Below are 19,378 nucleotides of genomic sequence, written 5' to 3' on the forward strand. Positions count from 1 at the left end.
CACTTGTTTTTTCCATTGTGCCATATGGGTAATGAGAATTGCTGAGGGTCCAAGACTAAGAACACTGTTTTTCCCAATGTCCTGGTTTCAGTATGAAATGCGTAGTTGTTACTGCAAATATGCTCAGAAACAATAGTAAGTTTTTGGATTCTTGCAGTTGATGTATTTTAACCAAAATATGCTTGCTTCTTTGTTAGATTGTAGTATCTTTGGTAAACGGCCGCCCAGGAGCAAAAAACTTCACTTATTCCCCTAGTCTTCGAGAATTCACAAAAGCAACAAACATCCGCCTTCATTTTCTCAGAACTAATACACTTCTTGGACACTTGATATCGAAAGCTCAACGAGACCCCACTGTAACCCGTAGAGTAAGTACTGGTTTCACTGAGATATACTCAACAATTGTATTCATCATGTTAGAGACCAAAAAATCATCTGAATATTTTAACAATCAATTGAATTTTACAGTGACCCACCTTAAAACCCCCATATTTTCTCCAGGTTTGTTTGAGTCAAGAAGGCAACTGGGTCAGCATGGATTTATGGAGGGGAAGTAACGATTAATGATTTTATAACAGACTGTCTTCTTTCTCTGTTTTTTTAATATGGAAGGAAGTTGGGTGCATCACGGGAGCTATAATGAGCCAAAGCGGAAATCTTCTGAACAGAGCTGAGGAACTAAATCTCTTCAGCTTTGTTTGACACCACTTTCCCTTATTTATTCAAAGAAATATTCTCAGGAAACAGTACCTGAGTTTCTGAAGGAGCAGGAATCGAAGGCCGTACTTGAAATTTACTATCTTTCCACAAATCATGTGAGATGCCTAGGTGTTTTCAGTGGATTTTGGGCTAAAAGCTTGAAAGCCAAAGTCCCACTCCCATTCGATGGGGAAATGTAAGGAAATTCAGCTCCCTCAAGGGAACACTGCATAGAAATTCATATACTTAGAGAGATTGCAGACTTTGTATTGTATTGTTATTTTTAACCTTTTCATTTAAAATGAAGATTCGGTAACAATTGGAGGAAACCCTGGGGTGAGGCACTGCACAAATGTGTGTGAGAGTTTCTGTGTTGAAAAAAGTAAAACTATTCCAGATACTTGACAGCTGTCCCATTAAGTACCTTTATTGTCTTCAGGAAATTTTAAGATGTTGCTTACAGGCAGATGTAAATGCAATATTTAGTTTACTTGGCAAGCAGCACAGCTTTAGTGTAAAGAACTTCTGATGTTATCATAGCCCTGGGAGGTAGGATAAACGAATGAAATGTCGAGTGTTTTATTAAATTGTTAAAATAGAGTGCAAGTTTTCATTGTAGAGACCTTCCAAGTCTAGGAAAGAGATAATATTCTTAAGGAACATCTTTGTGTTAAACTTATTACAGAAAAGATGAAAACCAGACCAGTTCTGTTCTCCTATCGAAGTAACTGCCTAGCTTCCCCTGTTAATGGTTTGAGTTCATGACACACTGAATTATATACAGTATGTTTGATGTCTAAAGGTGCCAGTTTCACCTGCTAATCATTTTGGCCTATTGCTAATTTGACTTATTACTTGACCAGTGTCAGTACAATTACTGTTAGTAGTGAGGTGTAGCTCTGCAAGGCTGTATGAAATGATAGACTGGCTTGTGAAGACTTTTATACAAAAAACAGTCAAATACATTGGTGAGAGTCACAGTGATCATTTCTAGCTTTGCTGAAGACACTGAAAATGTAGGTTTACTTACAGTATGAAAATAGTGTGCACAGTTAGGAATGAATGTGTATATTTGAATAGAGAGAGTTTGGGAGGCAAAAATTATTTCCTAGTCTGTATACCCTGTCAACTGTTCTTCACCTGCCTAGAGCAAAGAGAGCTGGCTGGAAAAGCTCCCTGCCTTGGGAAAGCAACTAGTCTGTGCCCAGCCAGCTCCACCTACCTAAAAAAAGAGAATGTATATGCAGCTGAAATGAATCACTGAATGGCTGAGGTTGGAAGGGACCTCTGGAGGTCATCTTGTCCAACCTTCCTGCTCAAGCAGGGTTACCTAGAGCCAGCTGGCCAGGACCATGTCCAGATGGCTCTTGAGTACCTCCAAGGCGGGAGACTCCACAACCTCTCTGGCCAACTTGTGCTGTCACCCTCACATTAAAAAAGAGTTTCTTGATGTTTAGAGGGAACCTCCTGCATCTCAGTTTGTGCCCATTGTCTCTGGGCCTGTCACTGAGCACCACTGAAAAGAGCCTGGCTGCATCCTCTTTGCACTCTCCCTTCAGGTGTTTATACACACTGCTAAGTTCCCCCTGAGCCTTCTCTTCTCCAGGCTGAGCAGTCCCAGGTCTCTCAGCATTTCCTTATTGGAGAGATGCTCCAGTCCCTTCATTATCTTTGTGGCCCTTCATTGGACTCTCTCCAATATGTCCATGTCTCTCTTGTACTGGGGAGCTCACAACTGGACACAGCACTCTAGGTGTGGTCTCACCAGTGCTGAGTAGAGAGGAAGGATCACCTCTGAGAGAGACTATATATGCACCACTTAGAGGGGCTGTATTGTGTATAGGTACCATGGGAGACATAACAGCATAATGTTCTGACCCTTCTTCTCTTTCTCCAGTGGCATTAAATTTGCGCCTTTAATTTTTCTGGAGGTACATAGAGATCAAGATTTACAACCAGCTCTCCATTCTGCTTGGTGCTCTAAGGAGACAAGGAAAAACTTCTGAGCTACAAAAATGTAGGCAGAAGTTACTGTTGATATGTATACAGTAATGATATTTTCACAGAGTTGAGCCAATTAAATTTTTATCTTCTATTGCTTGGATGCCTGCAAGGCATGAGGATGAGATACAAAGTGTTTCAACTTCAGGTCACAATTTCAAATCTAGTTGAAGTCATGAATGATATCTACTGAGCTGGTAATTTTGGTCTGTTTCTAGTGTTTAGTGATCATGTTTGGCTGAATGGAGAAACTGCACTGCCCATACCAGTGTGTCTGGTTTGTTGACCAGACCAAGGCCTCAGAAGTCGATACTTTGACAGTACTTCACATGTCCGTCCTCAAGCTGGCTTTGAACAAGCTTTGGGCTTGATGGCTGTGTAGCTGCTGAGGAATGGAGAGCTAGAGCAATGTGCATTTGGTGTGAGCTGCACAAGCCTGTTGCTATCAGAGTATCGTGGGTATTGACTTTGATTTCCTAGTACTTGTACTGAGACATAGACATCAACAGAGGTTTGACTGTTGGCTGCCTGACTTTGGCCTTTTGTAAAGTCATGCCATTAAAACTCTAATAAGCAAGGTTTCTAATCTGACATTATATTTCTGACATAATACAAGGAAAGACCTATATGTATTTCTTGTGCTTGTTCCACAGTATTACTACAGTATAAAGGACATCAGTATTGGTGGTCGATGTGTTTGCCATGGCCATGCTGAAGTATGTAATGCAAAGAGTGCTGGAAACCAATACCAGTAAGTAAACTGAGCATAACATTAATTTAATATGAGAAAAACAATACATGAATGTTTTCAAATGACCTTTTTTACTATAGAATGATATAGTCTTACAGGGATTTTCCATTATCTTTAAAAAACTAGAATCTGCTAATGATCGACAAGACAATGTCAAGAGCTATTGGATATAATAATAAAAAATCTTTACTTACATTTTTCTTTTTAATTGAAGTAAGAGTTTGGACGATTGAATAATTTCTTAGGAACCCTTAGTTCTTTTTGGGAAACATGGGTTGATATCACCCTCCAGCAGCAGGAATTAGAAGCCCAACTCAAGAACAAAGTTAGTGAACTTCCTGGAGATATAGAGCATTATAACTGAGCTCAGCCAAGATCCAGTGGCTTTCAGTCATGACTAGGAAAAATAAAAACAGAAACTGAACGAACTACTCCCTTTCCTGGTGAAGTTTATGATCTCCATATTGATTTCACAAGGAGCTAGATCAGGGTCTGCATCTCATCTGCTATAGGGAAGTGACTGTGAATAATCAGGCTGTCTGTAATATATTTTAAAAGCCTGGTTTAAACCAGCTGTTATTATTATCCATGATGGTATTGAAACAGACTTTTATAAGGACAATGCAATATTTTCAGTTGTGTTTTAATGAAGAGTAAGTGGGCAGAAGGATGCCTCCTTTCCAGATGTCTATATTAAAGAAAAGTAAGTACAGAAGGTGTGAAATCTATGGGGATAGGATGGTTATGCTTGAAAATTGTATTTCCCCGTGGTTATTAGACTACACAGATGAGAAAGGAATGTTAGAAAAGGCCTCTCTAGTCTCAAGGTTTCTTTGTTCCTCCTGGGATTCAGTTACTATGTATGATAGTAAGACCTAGTCCATAATGAGAGCCTACCCTTTAAGTAGGCTATTCAGCTAAATCAAAATAAATAGGAACTACATTTTCTTGATGAATAGTGTGCACTATTTTAAAAATAACAGATAAAGTTATGATCTTGCTTTATTAAAAACACTAATAAAATTATTGTAAACAAAGCATAATGAAAAAGATTATGAAGACATGCATATAAAGATGGTAAATATTTTTATTTACTGTAGGTCAACAATCTTGAGCCTTGGAATGAAGCTAAAATAGGATACATCCTGGAGTGTTATATGTCAGCTCGATTTAATATTCTAGAATAGAGTTTCATAATCCAGCCTATTGAATCCAATTATAAATGTTCTCTACAAGTAATTTGTGCTAATAAACTCATAATCACATGATTAAAGTAATTAATCATGAAGAATTTTAGGAAAGTTCCAACATGTTCTAAGTATTACTGTTTGACCTCTTTACACGTGAGCTTATGGCCTGTCCTTTTCACACTATGTGTAAGTCTTGGACTGCAAGAAAATTAAGAAAAAACATTTAAATCCGGCTTCAGTAGAATAAGAGGCTTTCATTTCTGTAGGTTTCAGTGTGAATGTCAGCATAACACTTGTGGGGAAACCTGTGATCGCTGCTGCCCTGGATATAATCAGAAACGGTGGCAACCTGCAACAGCTGGGAGCACAAATCTATGCGAACGTGAGTAGCCTAAAAGATGCTAGGTTAAAAGGGACAGTGACAAGTCGGTGGGAGTTAGCCATAGCGCATGTGTTCATGGAGCACACTGCATGTTTTAACACCTTTTTTCTTTACTGAGAAAATTATTTCCATACAGCAGTAAGGAACAAATGATGCAGTGAATGTTATTTATGTTGTCTTTTACTAAACAATGAAAAAAGTAATTTGTGTGAGAATATTACATGAGAAAATTGGAAGCCTTCTTGTAGTACATTGAGTCAACATATCTCCCTGGTCGTAGCTATCTGCTGACGGATTGTGGATCCCCACTAGCACAGCAGAGAATATGGGCATCTTGTACAACTTCAAAATTTGCCTCTCATTCACCCAGCTTCTTGGTGTTAAGATTGTAGAGAGATTGCTCAAGGCTGCCGCTGCTTACAGGCGCTTGAGCTGCTCTCTGTTCTGCTGATGGTCGCCCCTCGCTGACCATGTGTAAGCAGGGACAAAGGCATTCCTAGTGGGGAGTCCTGGCAATTCCACACTTGCACCCCTTCCCATGCTCATAGGTGGGAGTTTGGAGTGCTTTAGCCCTACAAACTGAGTAGTCAAGCTGGAGAAGCCCACTGACCTTTCTCTGACCTCCCTTGTATTTCATTCTTTTCATAATGGAAATGACTGCATGGGCCCCCTTTTGGTGGAGGGGTACTTACTGTCACACATGGGTGTTTTGCATCCTGGCCAGAAACCAGTGAGTGTGGTACAGGCAGTGTTCCCATCTCTGTGCACATCCTATTCCGAGCAAACGTGTTGGCAGCCTGCAGTTTCCTTTGTGTCTGGCCTGATTTATTTTCCTCATCTGCCAATCTGCCATTCCTGAGTATTGTAGCCAGTGGGTACAAACCGTTAACAGGGGAACCTTATTTGAAAGCCGAAGAGATGTACCTATATAATTAGTTTGAGGAATAAAGAAATGACTTGTTTAATCAAAGCTGAAGTACTAAGACTGAGTGTTGGGGGGGGGGGGAAGGTGATTAAAATGTTTGCTAGGAGATAGGCATGTTGGGACACAATTTTGAACAATATTTGAAACCTCATTTAAATTCGCCTATTTGAAAGAAAAACATTTTCTGCCAGGAAAGAGATAGAGCATAATTAATGTCATGGTTTTTAAAGACTGAGGTTATAGAAGATCATGTACAAGATTCTGAGCCAAAACAACTTTGCTTCTAACTACCTCTGAAAAAATATCTTTTTTAGTGTGGATTGCTCCTAGCGGTTTGAGGTGATTTGTTGAGAGCGTTTGCCAGGTGCAGACCTCTTTTCCTGGCAGCCAGTAGTGAAGGAATTAAAGCGACCTCATTAAGCTTGCCTGAAGCCTGAGGTCCCTTAAGAGAAACTGACTGAAAGAGGTTGGTGGGGAGCTTGTAGGGATAAGCCCAACCTTTTGCTATGAGTTTCCCAGTACTGTATGGGTCAGAAAATGGTCGGAAGTGGTGAGAAGATGCTTGATAAGGTAGAAGGGGTTTCTATTCCCCTGTGAGAGAAAATGCTATTACTATAATCAGAGCAAATAATTTCCCATTGCTGTTAGAAGATGTGAGCTGTAGCTCATAGATGGTTTGGCCCTAGAGGCAAGGAGCTTTTATTTACATTGGAAATCTTTTTTTTTAATGTTCTCTTCTTTCCTTTTCTGACTTAGTGTCTTGAACCAGCATCTCATTTGTGCAGTGTTTTATTTTCTTGGAGAATTACATGAACAAAACACCCCAAAGACCTTCACAGGCTATCACAACCTGACCAAGGAACCCAGTCTCAACCTGTCTGGTTCCTGTCAGCAGACCATAAGGGAACCTGATGGCGGGCCACCACCTCAGCTGTGTTGTTAGCGGTTTCTAGGAAAAAGCTTTCTTGTCCAAAGCTGTTCAGATATAAAGAGGTAGGGGAGATACAGAGAACGATCCAGTTTCCCTTCTCTTGTCTGTATGATCGTGTAGCAAGACATGGAGAATCAATTGTCCCTGAGTTGCGCTCCCAGTTGTGCCAGGTACTTGGAACAGAGCTTGGAAGGATTACTTCCCATACACTTCCCTCATCGTGAAGAAAGTAGGGCCAGGGACCTTAGCTTCTGTTTTGAGGTGCTTCAGGAACCCATTGCTTTCCAGAGTATGTTATGCCCTGCTACACATGAAGGGAGCATTTCCTTAAACAACAAGTCATAGCTTTATAAAGTCAAAACTTGAGGAATTTCCTGGGAATGTTTCCTGGAGTACTGGAACTTCTGTAATTAAAAGCTCATCTAGCACCCAGAGGCTTGGGGAAGCTTTTTTGCTTCCTGCAGTCTTTCAGAAAAGTTCCCATTGTTCCTCTCCAGTGAGAAAAGAAGATCAGATCAGAGAAAAAAGGATGGGCAGAGCTTTACATGACCAATGGGAAGAGATTAATTTTAACTTTAACTAGGATGGGAAGATTATGAGATACACATAACTGATCTCTAAGAAATGAGATAAATTATTTTCTAAGTAAATCCATCACCCCTTACTCAAACTTTATCTGCAGGAACTATTCAAAGTGTGGAGCTCTTTCTCACATTAATTCTCTTCTGCAAGCAAGGCACAAACATTGGGCTGGCTCTGGGGTTTATATTGCTAGGCCTTTTTGCCAAAGGTGAAACAGCAAAGGCTTTTGGGGACTTAGGTCTCCCATGTAAATATAAGCATACTGGTGAAGCCAGCTGATGCACGTACAAGGTCACAAGTGGATATACCAGTGGATGTATCTCAGATGTTTTCAATAGGTGAACTTCCTAAATGGAGACATATGTGAGGCTGATGTGCCTCCAAGCAAAGCCTCACAGGTATCTCTCTTTCAATCTCTTCTGAGCACTGCAGTATTAACCTCTGCTAGAAGGATTTAAAAGTATAGCAGAACATGTATGTAGAGATGGATTCAGAGGCACTGTGAGTTCAGCTGTTACCTTTATATGGCTTAACAGAAGGGAAAAATAAAGGAAAGGAGCTAACCACAAACCACCCAAAGTAAAATTTATCACATCTGAGACTCTAAACAACCATACACTGGGGAAATTAGTTATTTCACTCACCTAATTCTATTCTTTTCTATAGAATAATAATATATTATTATTGGTGCTGTTACTATTGTTCCTCATACCACACGTCTTTAAACCATACTTCTTTTTGAATCGACAATTCCCAGGAAATAGAATGAACTCGTACTTAAAACTTCTCTGTTCAGAAGACAGTAGCTGGGTAAACGTATAGCCAAGCTCGCAGGTGTAGTTGTGTCTATGGCTGAGTATGAGAGTTCTTTGGTGTAGGTCTTTTTATTCAAATGTGTGTATCTTCTCTACAATTATTTATTTTGAGTAAAGGTTTAGTGCACACAGCTTCAGCTCAGATGTATTTTTAGACACAGAAAAATAGAATAAACTTTTGACCATGTTTTTGATAATTTTTAGAAACTGCTGAGACCATTATTTCGGAGCTTCCTAGTTCTGCATTTGTGCATAAATGTATTGTTTTGAGACGGTACAACTGTTGCCTCCTCTGATAAGCCTGAGCAGCACATTTTCTTCATATCTAGATGATCTTACCATGTTTCTGGTGTGAAAATACAGTTGTTAATAGGTAAATAAGTGTATTTGAGCATATGCCAACATACCTGAGTGTATGTATACATTAAAAAATCTAACCTTTTTCACCTCTGCTACATTATTAAATTCCAGCATTACAGTGAAAGTTGACTTGGAATATTACTTTTTCAGCCTGCAATTGCCATGGGCATGCCACTGATTGCTACTATGATGCTGATGTTGATCAGCGTCGAGAAAGCTTAAACATCCATGGGTATTATGAAGGTGGAGGAGTCTGCATTAACTGCCAGGTAAAAAGTTGGTTTTGATCAGTTTAAATAAATGGCATTTGAAGAAGGGCTACTGGAGTGGCACTGTCCCCACACCAATAGTATGGAGTCTGACCAGTCTAGACAGTTGCATTTCTCTGGGGTTCTTATTTGTGCTTAAAGCAGGGAAAAAGGTGTCTGAAGATAATTTACATTGTACAACGTTGCTTGTTAATGTATAAATGTTAATCTATAAATATTAATGTATGACACATATAAATTGTATTTGTGCTCAGTCCTGTGTGACTTGAATAAAGCCACACAACACAACAATTAAATCAAGTACAAAAATTCCATTTCCTGTTATTACAAACTCTGCCATTTTCCTGCTTAACAGAAGGAAGTAAAATTAACCAAATAAAATTTCAGCTCAGGCCAGCTGGTTCCCTACCACAGCAAAACACAGAGGGCTCTCCCTCATCAGCAGGAGTAAAGTAGGGCACAGGATATACCAAGAAGGAAGCTTATAGGTATTGAAAAAGCATGAAATCGTAGAAGGGACCTCTGGAAGTCATCTGGACTAGTGTTCAACTCAGACCAAGGCTAGGTGCAAAGTTGTATCAGGTTGCACTGAGAAATGTCCAGCTGAGTTCTGAAAATTTCTGAGGATGGGAATTACACAGACTCTGGGTAATCTTTTACAGCACTTCACTACTGTCATGGTAAAGAGATTTTTGTTATTGTTGAGTAGGAATTTTCCCAACTGCAACTTGTGACAGCTGTCTTTTGTCTTTCTGCTGTGCACATCTGAGAAGAGTTGGCTCTGTCTTCTGTGTAGCCCCCTCTTAGGTAGAGGAAAACTGTCATTAGATACCTCTTCCCTCCTTGAACATCTCTTCTCCAAGTCAGCCAAAGCCATCCTCTCAGTTTCTCCTTACATGTCACATGCTCCAGCCCCTTAACTTTCTTAGGGGCTCGCTTGGATTGAATCAACAAATGCAAATTTGGAATCACAGACTTTACACTGTGTCTGTCATTGATGAATAGCAAGTTCTTGGAAAGAGAAAGAATGTCTCTCATCCTGAGTAACTTTTGTCCGACTCTGGTTAATTACTACGAGGAAAGATTCTACATGGCTCTGACCAACTTGATCCAATCTTGGATTTATCTCTGCTTTAAGTGAGACTGAACCACCTGACCTCCTGATGTCCCTTACAACCGAAATTATTCATTGGTTTGGTAAACTCAGGGTTAAATACATCCAGACTTATTTGGAAGTCTGTCTTCCTTTTGTCGTAAAGTTATCTGAAGTATGATAAGCAGCTAACCAGAATGTAATTCAGAGGGAAAATTATCATCAAGCCTATGTTCTTGTGAAACCTAGCATCATGATTTATGTATTACCATGCTGTGCATTTAAAAATATGGTGGTATTTAAGGAACAGAATAAAAGGAAATATCCAGTAAAATTTATAGGGTATGTTTTCCATCTTATTGCCACAATATAATCAGATATTGTCCAAAAGGCAGTCAGAAGAGAGTAGAGTTATTTTTACTAGCATGAGTAGAAGAAATTATATTTGTCTTCCATTTGACATTTCTATGCAGAACTTTGTTTGTGCAGTCTGGTAAGATTTATAATGTTGGTCTTTCCTGTCAGCTCTTTGTTCATGAAAGAACATTTCTCTTATATTGCTTCCAGGATAGGAAAGAGCAAAATTAATCTAAAGCTATGAGTCCTGGTTATATGACTGATATTAATTGGTTGTAACCTAATTTTGTGGAAGTTATGCTGGATTAAGTGAGTTTACCATAAATCTGTTTACAGCATTGTTTTTTATGGATAAAGCACATGGATTTTAATTTACATTTTCTGTTTGTGTCAGGGTAAAAAAGTGTTAGGAATGGATGCTTGAACAAAGAAGTGATAGAATTGAAATGTTGCATACAAAGACAGATTCAGTTTCTTTAGAATCTGATAACAAGGGAGCTCTGGAAATCAAGTAGTCCAGCCCCCTACTCAGGGCAGGTCTAATTAGATCAGTTTGCTCAGTCAAGCCTTGAACACCTCCAAGGACCGAGATGCCACAACCACTCATGGCAACCTGTTTCAGTGTTTGGTCACCTTCACGATATTTTTTTCCCTAATATCTAATTGGAATTTTCCATGTTCCAGTCTGTGCCTCTTGCCTCTCATTCTATTGCTGTGCACCTCTGAGAAGAGTCTGGCTCATCCGCTTTGTATCCCCTGGTCAAGTAGTTATAGACTACTATAGTTCTTCCTCTTCATAATGCTGAAGAGAAACAGCTGTCTCAGCCTCTTCTTGGATGTTGTGCTTCAGTCCCTCGCCATCTGGGTGGCTCTGACAGCATCAGTCACCATATCACAGAGAGCAACGGGGTTGAACTGGCATACTTTGCCCTAGATAAATTTGTTGAATGTGACCAATCACCTTCCTGTCCTTCATGTGTTTAGAAATGGCTTCTAAGATGGTCTGTTCACTGGATATCCTTCCCCAGGGAGCAATGGTCCCATTTGCTTTTCTTTTGCTGCTCATGTACTCCTAGAAACCTTTCTTGCTGCATTTCACCTCCCTTGCTGGTTTGAACTCCAGCTAAGCTTTGGCTTTCCTAACTCCACTCCCTACGTGTGTTGTGGCAATGTCTTTGTATTGCCACCAAGTAACCTCTTCCTGCTTCCACCCTCCATGTACTCTCTTTCTGAGTTTGAGATCAGTCAGGAGCTTTGTATTTATCTGTGCTGGCGTTCTGCCATACTTACTCGACTTTCTGCATGTTGGAAAGAACGGTTCTTGTGCTAAGGAGGCTGTGAGAGTCAACTGGCTCTCCTGGTCCACTTTCACCTCGAGAGCAGTTTCACACAAGATCTTGCTAAGCAGATACCCCAACAAGCCAAAATCTACTCTTCTGATGCCTAGGACTGTAATTCTGCTATTTGTCTTGCTTACTTGTCTCAAGATCTTAATATCCACAGTCTCTGGGTCATTGCAGCCAATGCTGCCCTCAACTTTCACATGTTCTTCCTTGTTAGTGGGTGTCATTGTGAACTGAGCGTCTCCCCTAACTGGTTCATGAACGTCTACGTCCAGAAAACCTTTCTTACATTTGAAATAACTCTGGATTGTTTGTGTCCATCTGCATTGTTCTTCTGGCAGATATTGAGGCGATTAAAGTCATCCACAAGTGCCAAGCCTTTCTGTAGCTGCTTAAAGAAGGCTTCACCTGCCTTCTTGTTCAGGTGGTTTTTAAGAGACACCTACTGCAATATCAGCTGTGCTGCTCTGTCCTCTGATCCTTACCCACAAGCTTTGCACAGGTTCACCACTGCCTCCACCCCAGGGAGAGACCCAGGTGTTCTCTGCAGCCCCAGACCTGGACAGTGGCATCCACCTCCTGGACCTCTGTCTGGGGTGGGGCCTCTGATGTGCCACAGCTGTTAGCACCAGTAATGCCCAAAGAATGTGCCCTGCAATGTGTTGAGACCATCTCTGCACAATCTCCAAGTAGCCCTACACAGTTTTGAGAGAGAAGCTGGGCCCCTCTGTGCTCCTGCCATGCTAAGTGCTGCAGCAACTACTGTGTCTCCTTCTGTTGTGTGATGTGAGGATCACCCTCCCTGATCTAGTGTCAGCCCTTCCCAGCAGTAGCTCAGATCTGAAGCTTCTGGAGGAAGCTCGCAGCAGAACTGGAAGCAGAACCCAAAACTATGGCAGAAACGGAGAGTGCCAGCCATGAGCAGCAGCCCCAGCAGCATCCTGGGTGCCCTGCTCATGAACTGCCCCACCGTTAATTGCCGGGTTCCGTCTCAGCCCTTAATTGCAACACTCCCTAAGGAGGAACTAAACAGCAAGTGGGAGCTGGGGGCAGTTGCTTTGGTTTCTCCAGGACGAAGCTTCCCTCCAACTTCTGGTTCCCTGCTCATGAGACTATGAGCCCACCAGAATGCCTTGTGACCATGGTTTACTCAACTGGTGAACGCTGTCACCGCTGCATGCTCCTGCCGCCCCCACCCCAGGGAAAAGCTTCAGGGCAGGAGTTGAAATACACTCAGGACTGTGTTCACTGCAGATTTATATACTTTTACTGTGGTTCAAGATACTTATGGTATTTTTGCTGTGTGCCTAAAACACATGTTTATAGAGGGGTATGCTTTCTGACAGATCTTCTGACTGATCAGGTATGGTTATTTTGATATTGCTTTAGACACAGGGTATTCAAAAAGGTAATATATAGTATGAGGAAAAATAATGATGCAGTTGCCTGAACAATGTATACATTATGATAAGAAAGTAGTATAAAAAGAGATAAATATCATATGATAGTGAAAACAAATTCTTTTCCTAGATTTACTTTTTTTTGTTAAAATAGGTCTTTTTATTGTGCATTAAAGATAAAGTTCAGATGCTTTATGTAAGAATACAATGATTCAGAAATCTGTAGAGAACAGGTGATTAAAGAACAGCAAAGGATGAATGCTGTCTTTATTGTAGTCATACTCCATTTTTTTTCCTGCGTTGATCCTTTTTCAGTTGTATATAGAAACAGTGTAAAGGATGTTATTGTTTCTTAATTCTTCCAGGTTCCCCTTTTTACCTCATATTCTCCTTTTGTTTTGTTTTGCACAGCACAACACAGCTGGTATTAACTGTGAGAAGTGTACAAAAGGTTACTATCGTCCTTATGGTGTTCCACTGAGAGCTCCTGATGGCTGTATATGTGAGTCCTTTTCTATTAAGTGTCTTCTCATGGTGGTGGCTCAAGGGTTTTTTCTGCTATAATGAGGGTATGTGATGCATCTTTTGGGGAAGAAAAATGAAAGAATAGCCAAAAGAAGTTGGAGAACAACTGCAAATGACTTTCTGTTTCGCTTTAGACCTTGTTAGACCCTTTTTTCTCAACTTATGTGTCATATGAGCCTAAAGCTTCAGTCCGTCAGCAGGACAATAGGAGGAAGTAAGGCAGAAAAGGCGTCTGAGGAGATAGGATCATGTAAGCCTGGGGTGCTGCTACCCACCCCACAGTGGGGTGGCATGATCTCTAAGAAGCTACTCTCATCTCCTACCCTCATGACCTTGCTTCTCCTAACTCTCTGCTGTATATATGAGGAATCCTTTGGCTCTTGGTCACTTGAAAATTTTGTTCTATAGCTCAAAAGGTCATGAGAATCACTACTCCTACTTTATGCAGTGCTAAACCTATCATCTAATAAATAATGCAATAGGATAATTGCATTATCCTATATATAATATAGCATTTAAAAAAGAAAAAATGAGTACAGGTAAGAGGTAAGAGTTGAATTGCAAACACGCTGAAGGAGCCTTGTGACAGGTAGGAGGAAACTATGGTTTGTTGAGTTGGGGTATTGAAATGAATGGGAAATCAACAGAGCCATGGTGTGCTGCCATTACACTGCACACGGTGTGCAAGGGAAGGTGGATTGAGCGTGGCGCTTAGCCTAGACCATGGTAAGAGAAGAGTGGATACCACAGAAAAGATAGTTGCTGAGTGCTGCGGAGTACTAAATTGCAGCTTTTTGAATTTACAATACTAAACACTCTAAGAAAATAACATAGTTCTTACTTCTAAGGGTTATCACAAAGCTTAATTGGTGATATAGAGTACTTGGAAAACATGTCACAGCATGAAAAAGTTAATTCTTTAAATAATGAGGCATTCACAACTGTAATTTTACTATTATAATGCATTTGTGCACAGCTGTAAAAGGCAAATTAATTAGTTTTCAAAGAGTGCCTAATTGCTGATACTTACTTAGCCTGCAGTTGTAACTTGGAACATGCAGAAGGCTGTGAGGAAGGGTCTGGCCGCTGCTTCTGTAAGCAGAATTTCCAAGGAGAAAACTGTGAACGCTGTGCTGACGGATTCTATGATTATCCGTTTTGTGTCCGTAAGTATACAAATAAAAATGCATCTTTTCTGGTATTTTAAATATGCATTAAAGAATGAACAGTTTTCATTACACTTGACTTGGTTAAAACATCTGGCATTGAAGCTTCACTTGTTTACACGTTCAAACAAATCAGTTGTCATAATACTGAACAAAATCTGGTTTCTTTTACAAAATTACGGTTACTTGAAAATCAAACAGATTGTGCTGCTTTCTCACAATTCTGAGTTCATTTAAGACATCTTCATTGAGGCTACAGCCTATCTCTCAGTAAGCCATGAAGTCTAGTCCTAAAGCCCTGGAGAAATTGTTTAAATATGTCTCAGGGTCTCTAAATATAAAGACCACTTGGACTGGGAGGTGGAACAGGACTGTAGTGAAAGAGAGGGGAGAAAATGGTTTTGTGTTCTCCTTGACACCTCCTAGGATTTGCAGCTTGCATCCCTGATAAACAAAGCTTGTGGGATTTTGGAGGATTCTAAAATAAATAAAAATAATTCTAAAATAGCGCCTGCATAATGTTGGAAAGGCCCTCCTGGCAGAGCATAAGACTCTGATCCATGCTGTCTTATTTTTGCTGGACTGCAGGCAGGTGCAGATATGTAGTCGAAGGAAGGGTTCCAGTTTGTTTCAGATTTTTTAAGAAGTGGTTGAAGGAAAGGTGTTTATAAATCCAAAGAAAATAACATATTAGGAAAAACAATGTGACACAAATGGTGGGTGCTTCTGCTTATTGAAAATGGTAACAGAATGCTATCTGATGCTATTGATTAATTGAAAATTAGACTTCTACTTTAAGATAAAGAAATTAAAGTTAAGTGTTGGGAATTCAGCAGATTAAATGCTTTCCCCATAAACAAATTTTATATAAAATAACTGAGGAAAAAAGTAATATCAGAATTGTGTTTGCTGCATAGAAGCTTGTGACTCCGTGATCAGATTCTAAAAATGCATCAGTGGGATGTTTTATGCCCTCAGGAGAAGCATGTTTCTGACAGCCAATAAAACAGGTGTTGTTCTGGGGCAAGATTTGAGGTCTGACTAAAACAGAGGTACCATGATAAAAACAGAAGAAGGAGGAAATCAATACAAAACAAAGGAAAAAAACAGTGTAAAAAATGGACTGTTGTTTGAATTCAGTTGCTGAGACAGAACAAATCCTTTTTGTACAGTGAACTCTAGATTATCATATTTTGTTTGTCCTATTGTTTGTAATCCAACATTTTAAAGTAAGTTCAGCTCAGGTAGACCTTGATCTATGTCCCGCTGATCTTTGTAGCACATCAACTTTGGATCCCATCTTAATGGAGGAAAGTTTGTTGGGATGTCTTTACCATTCCTAATCTGGAGGATTCTCAAATAAAGAGCTCTCAAGATGTAATGTACATGTCATGAATTCTGGCAGTTCAGGCAGCGACTGATGATGCCACATAGCAGGAGATGGACCTTCAGCTGAAAACAGGAAATGTGAAATAAATATGGAGCTCCCTCGATAGCTCTCATAACACTGTATAGCATGAGAAAGCTTCTGTACAAAAGGGTGGGAAGCAGGGAAGCAACCTGGTGGCATTTCCAAATGGTGTCTGGCCCTTCATACTGTTCTTTTGAGAAGGGATGTTTGTTCCTGAACTGGAAAGCAAAAGTAAAATGGTTCTTATCCTGCTCCTAACTGAAAGGAAAGTAAGCTGAAGCTGGTTACTGGAGTTGTGAATATCATGCTCTCTGTGTTGACAAAAGATGACTTAATGGTTTTTCATTATTTTTAGCGAAATAACTGTGTCTGTTTCAAATACACTTCATTGTTTCTTTTGTTTTAAAGGTATTCCTGTATATCCTTTTACTTCTCCAAATCCAAGAGATGAAATGGCTGGTGACATAATCGGCAAGTTCTTGGTCGTTCTTTTTCCCCTCATTTCACTGTTTTCCCCCATGTTGCTATTTTTCACTCTTTTGGCGGTGCCTGCTCTTTCATGGAGATTTATGTAGGAGTTTTGCCACTGTTGGTGTTTGTCTTTCAGAGGACCTTTGTTCTTGCCAGAAGTTCATCTTAGTGTCATGTTCGTACTGAACAGTTTAGTAGGCTTGATTCAGAAAGAGTTATGGATTAAAATAAGTTTGACCAACCTCCGGCAAACATCTGCAGAAGAGGCTGACCATCTTGTTTGGTGCTCTTACAAACAGATCCATCAAGACTTTCTGACATGTACAACTTGTCAGCTGCTTTGTGGTGTAAATCTCTTTCTTAAGGCTAACTCACCTCTGCTTCTGGACTGTCCTCTTGCACCTGGCAAATTGTGCATTGCCCTTGGCAGTGAAGAACTTTGATTCTAAGAGAGCTATACATTTCTTATTTAGCCCACTGCAAAGCTGCCTGAAATCCATACAATGATTCCCTCAGTGGGCTTATATTTTTTAGTATATATTATTATGCTGCAGAATGGAGTCGCCATCACAGCTAGTGCTTAATGACATACATACCTGTAATGCACTTTAGGATGAATAAATTAAAAAAACCCTTGAAACCTTTTTAATATTCTAAAATCAACATTCTTGCCCTTTATTTCTGTTAGCTTTAATAGAACTGGAGTTTATGTTGGCAAATGAAAGTGTTTCCATCTGTAAATGTAGCAGGCACTTAGATATAAACAGTACAAGTCCATGTATGTATTTACAAGACCCAATTGTTTTCTTGAAAGTGTCTGCAGTTGCCATCACAGCCCACAAAGCCTCAGCATGCTGTACCACTTATCTCCTTCGTACAGCATCCAAAGTATTGACCCTCATAGGCCTCTGGGTATGCTCTGTTGCATATTCCCTTCTCTCACATATTTTTTAAAAGTAAGAAGAAAACTCCAAAGAAAAACGAATAAATATAAACAGGAGAAAACAGATCTTGAGCTATTTATATTTTCAATTAATAGATCATCTCAAAAGAGAGTCCATCTGAGTCTGACAGCATAAGAAAGGCAGCTGCCCCTAAGTGGAAATTTCTGTGTTTGTAGAAGTTGTAAATTTGTGCTGGCAGACTAAGCACGATTACAGATTATTATTTTTTTAAATGAGATTTGCGTGTAAGGGTCATACAAATAGTTTTGTCGGTTCAGGAGTAATAATTACTCAGCACTGATCTGTTTTTCTCTGCAAAAATACAAGGAGTTGTGTGATTTTATGCATTAACTTTGTTCCTTTCTTTCTTTTCCTTTCCTGTTGTAACCAGAAGGTGGCTGCAAACCAGGGTATTTTGGCCCCCAGTGTCTGCGTAAGTGCCCTAGTTTCTTTGATGTTTGGAGCGTGTGCTCTGGTGTCAATGCCAGCCTTCGGCATCCAAGTGAAATAGGAAGTTTAAGATCATAATGCCATAAATGTTTTCTTTACAAATGTGCTCTTCAGCGTGCCAGTGCCATGGCGCAGGAGTGCTGGGAGGTGACTGCAATGGAAATACTGGACAGTGCAGATGTCGAATTGGATTTCAAGGGTTTTCCTGTGACACCTGTGCAGCTGGGTATTTTCATTACCCTTTCTGCCAGGGTAAGCCAAAACATTCCTTTCAGCAAGCATAGCCCAAATGCAGACCCATGTTTTATACAGAGAGAATTTCAATCCTTTTCCCACAAAGATGTGTTCATAAGGGGCTCTCCCAAAAATCCTACAAATCAAAGAAGAAGAAAAACGTGATGAGGGGGGATTTCTATCTAAAAATGCCCCTGTTTCTCTGATCACTGTCTACTGTGTGATGCAGCTGTCAGACTCCAGTATGAGGCTGGATTTAGTAACACTGATGAAATTTAGAATACCAGTGTGAACATTTATGTCATTTATCCTTGTTTTTTAAAAAATTTATTTGTGTTTGAGTTTGCAACCTCACTTTGATGCATCAAGCTGCCCTTTCTAATCAATAGTAGAAAACCGAGTGTTTTTAAGCTTCATTAACCATCTCCATACTGTATTTTTAGGCATTTTATTAACCTTTCCCACCTGAGATTGTAAATCCAAACCAGAAGTTGTTTTATTTTGGTCTTTAAAAGGATGGAATTACTTTCAATAGTTGGCATACCACTTGGCATTGATAAATCAGACTCTGAGTGAGGACAGGCTAAGTGTAGTACTTCAACACTCATACTGAAAGCAGTAGTTACTGTGAGCCAGATTCTTTTGCTCTTTCGTTAATGTCTCCCTCAATACTGAATTATCACTGATGTGGGCAATCAATCAAAGCAGCTTTGAATCAAGATAAATTTGATGGGAAGATTTTGGTCCTGTTGAGCATCAGGGAGTGGTGCTTTTAAATTATAGAAGGATAAAAGAGAGCCTGTGTAGAGGCTGCCTCTGAAATGTCTTTTCTCATTTTCAGTGTGCGAATGTAACTTGGCGGGTGCCCAGCCCCAAGTCTGTGATTTTCTCGGGAGGTGTCTTTGTCGCTCAGGGGTAGCTGGAGTTCAGTGTGACGGCTGTCAGCCTGGCCACCACTCGTTCCCTGCCTGCCAAGGTAAGGCTGCTGATCACATGTACAGCATCAAACAGGCCCCTGAACAGGCAGACAGGAGTCCTTTTTCGGTACCATCTTTGCAGTGGCTGGAGCAATGTTCACA

The 19,378-nt window shown here is 40.1% G+C and overlaps 1 protein-coding gene across 2 annotated transcripts in view; it reads left to right on the top strand.

The window, feature by feature from the left end:
* The window catches only part of LAMA3 (laminin subunit alpha 3), a 122,519-nt gene that overhangs the window by 21,079 nt on the left and 82,062 nt on the right, over window positions 1-19,378 (top strand). For both annotated transcript variants that reach the window (XM_075084843.1, XM_075084844.1), the window contains exons 5-14: window positions 198-368; window positions 3,354-3,451; window positions 4,908-5,023; window positions 8,787-8,905; window positions 13,510-13,600; window positions 14,658-14,789; window positions 16,609-16,671; window positions 18,007-18,048; window positions 18,180-18,317; window positions 19,141-19,275. In XM_075084843.1, coding sequence (XP_074940944.1) covers window positions 198-368; window positions 3,354-3,451; window positions 4,908-5,023; window positions 8,787-8,905; window positions 13,510-13,600; window positions 14,658-14,789; window positions 16,609-16,671; window positions 18,007-18,048; window positions 18,180-18,317; window positions 19,141-19,275 — 1,105 coding nt within the window. The remainder of the gene's footprint in view (window positions 1-197; window positions 369-3,353; window positions 3,452-4,907; window positions 5,024-8,786; window positions 8,906-13,509; window positions 13,601-14,657; window positions 14,790-16,608; window positions 16,672-18,006; window positions 18,049-18,179; window positions 18,318-19,140; window positions 19,276-19,378) is intronic.

This window comes from Phalacrocorax aristotelis, chromosome 2 (genome assembly GCF_949628215.1).
Source record: "Phalacrocorax aristotelis chromosome 2, bGulAri2.1, whole genome shotgun sequence".
Taxonomy (NCBI): Eukaryota; Metazoa; Chordata; class Aves; order Suliformes; family Phalacrocoracidae; genus Phalacrocorax; species Phalacrocorax aristotelis.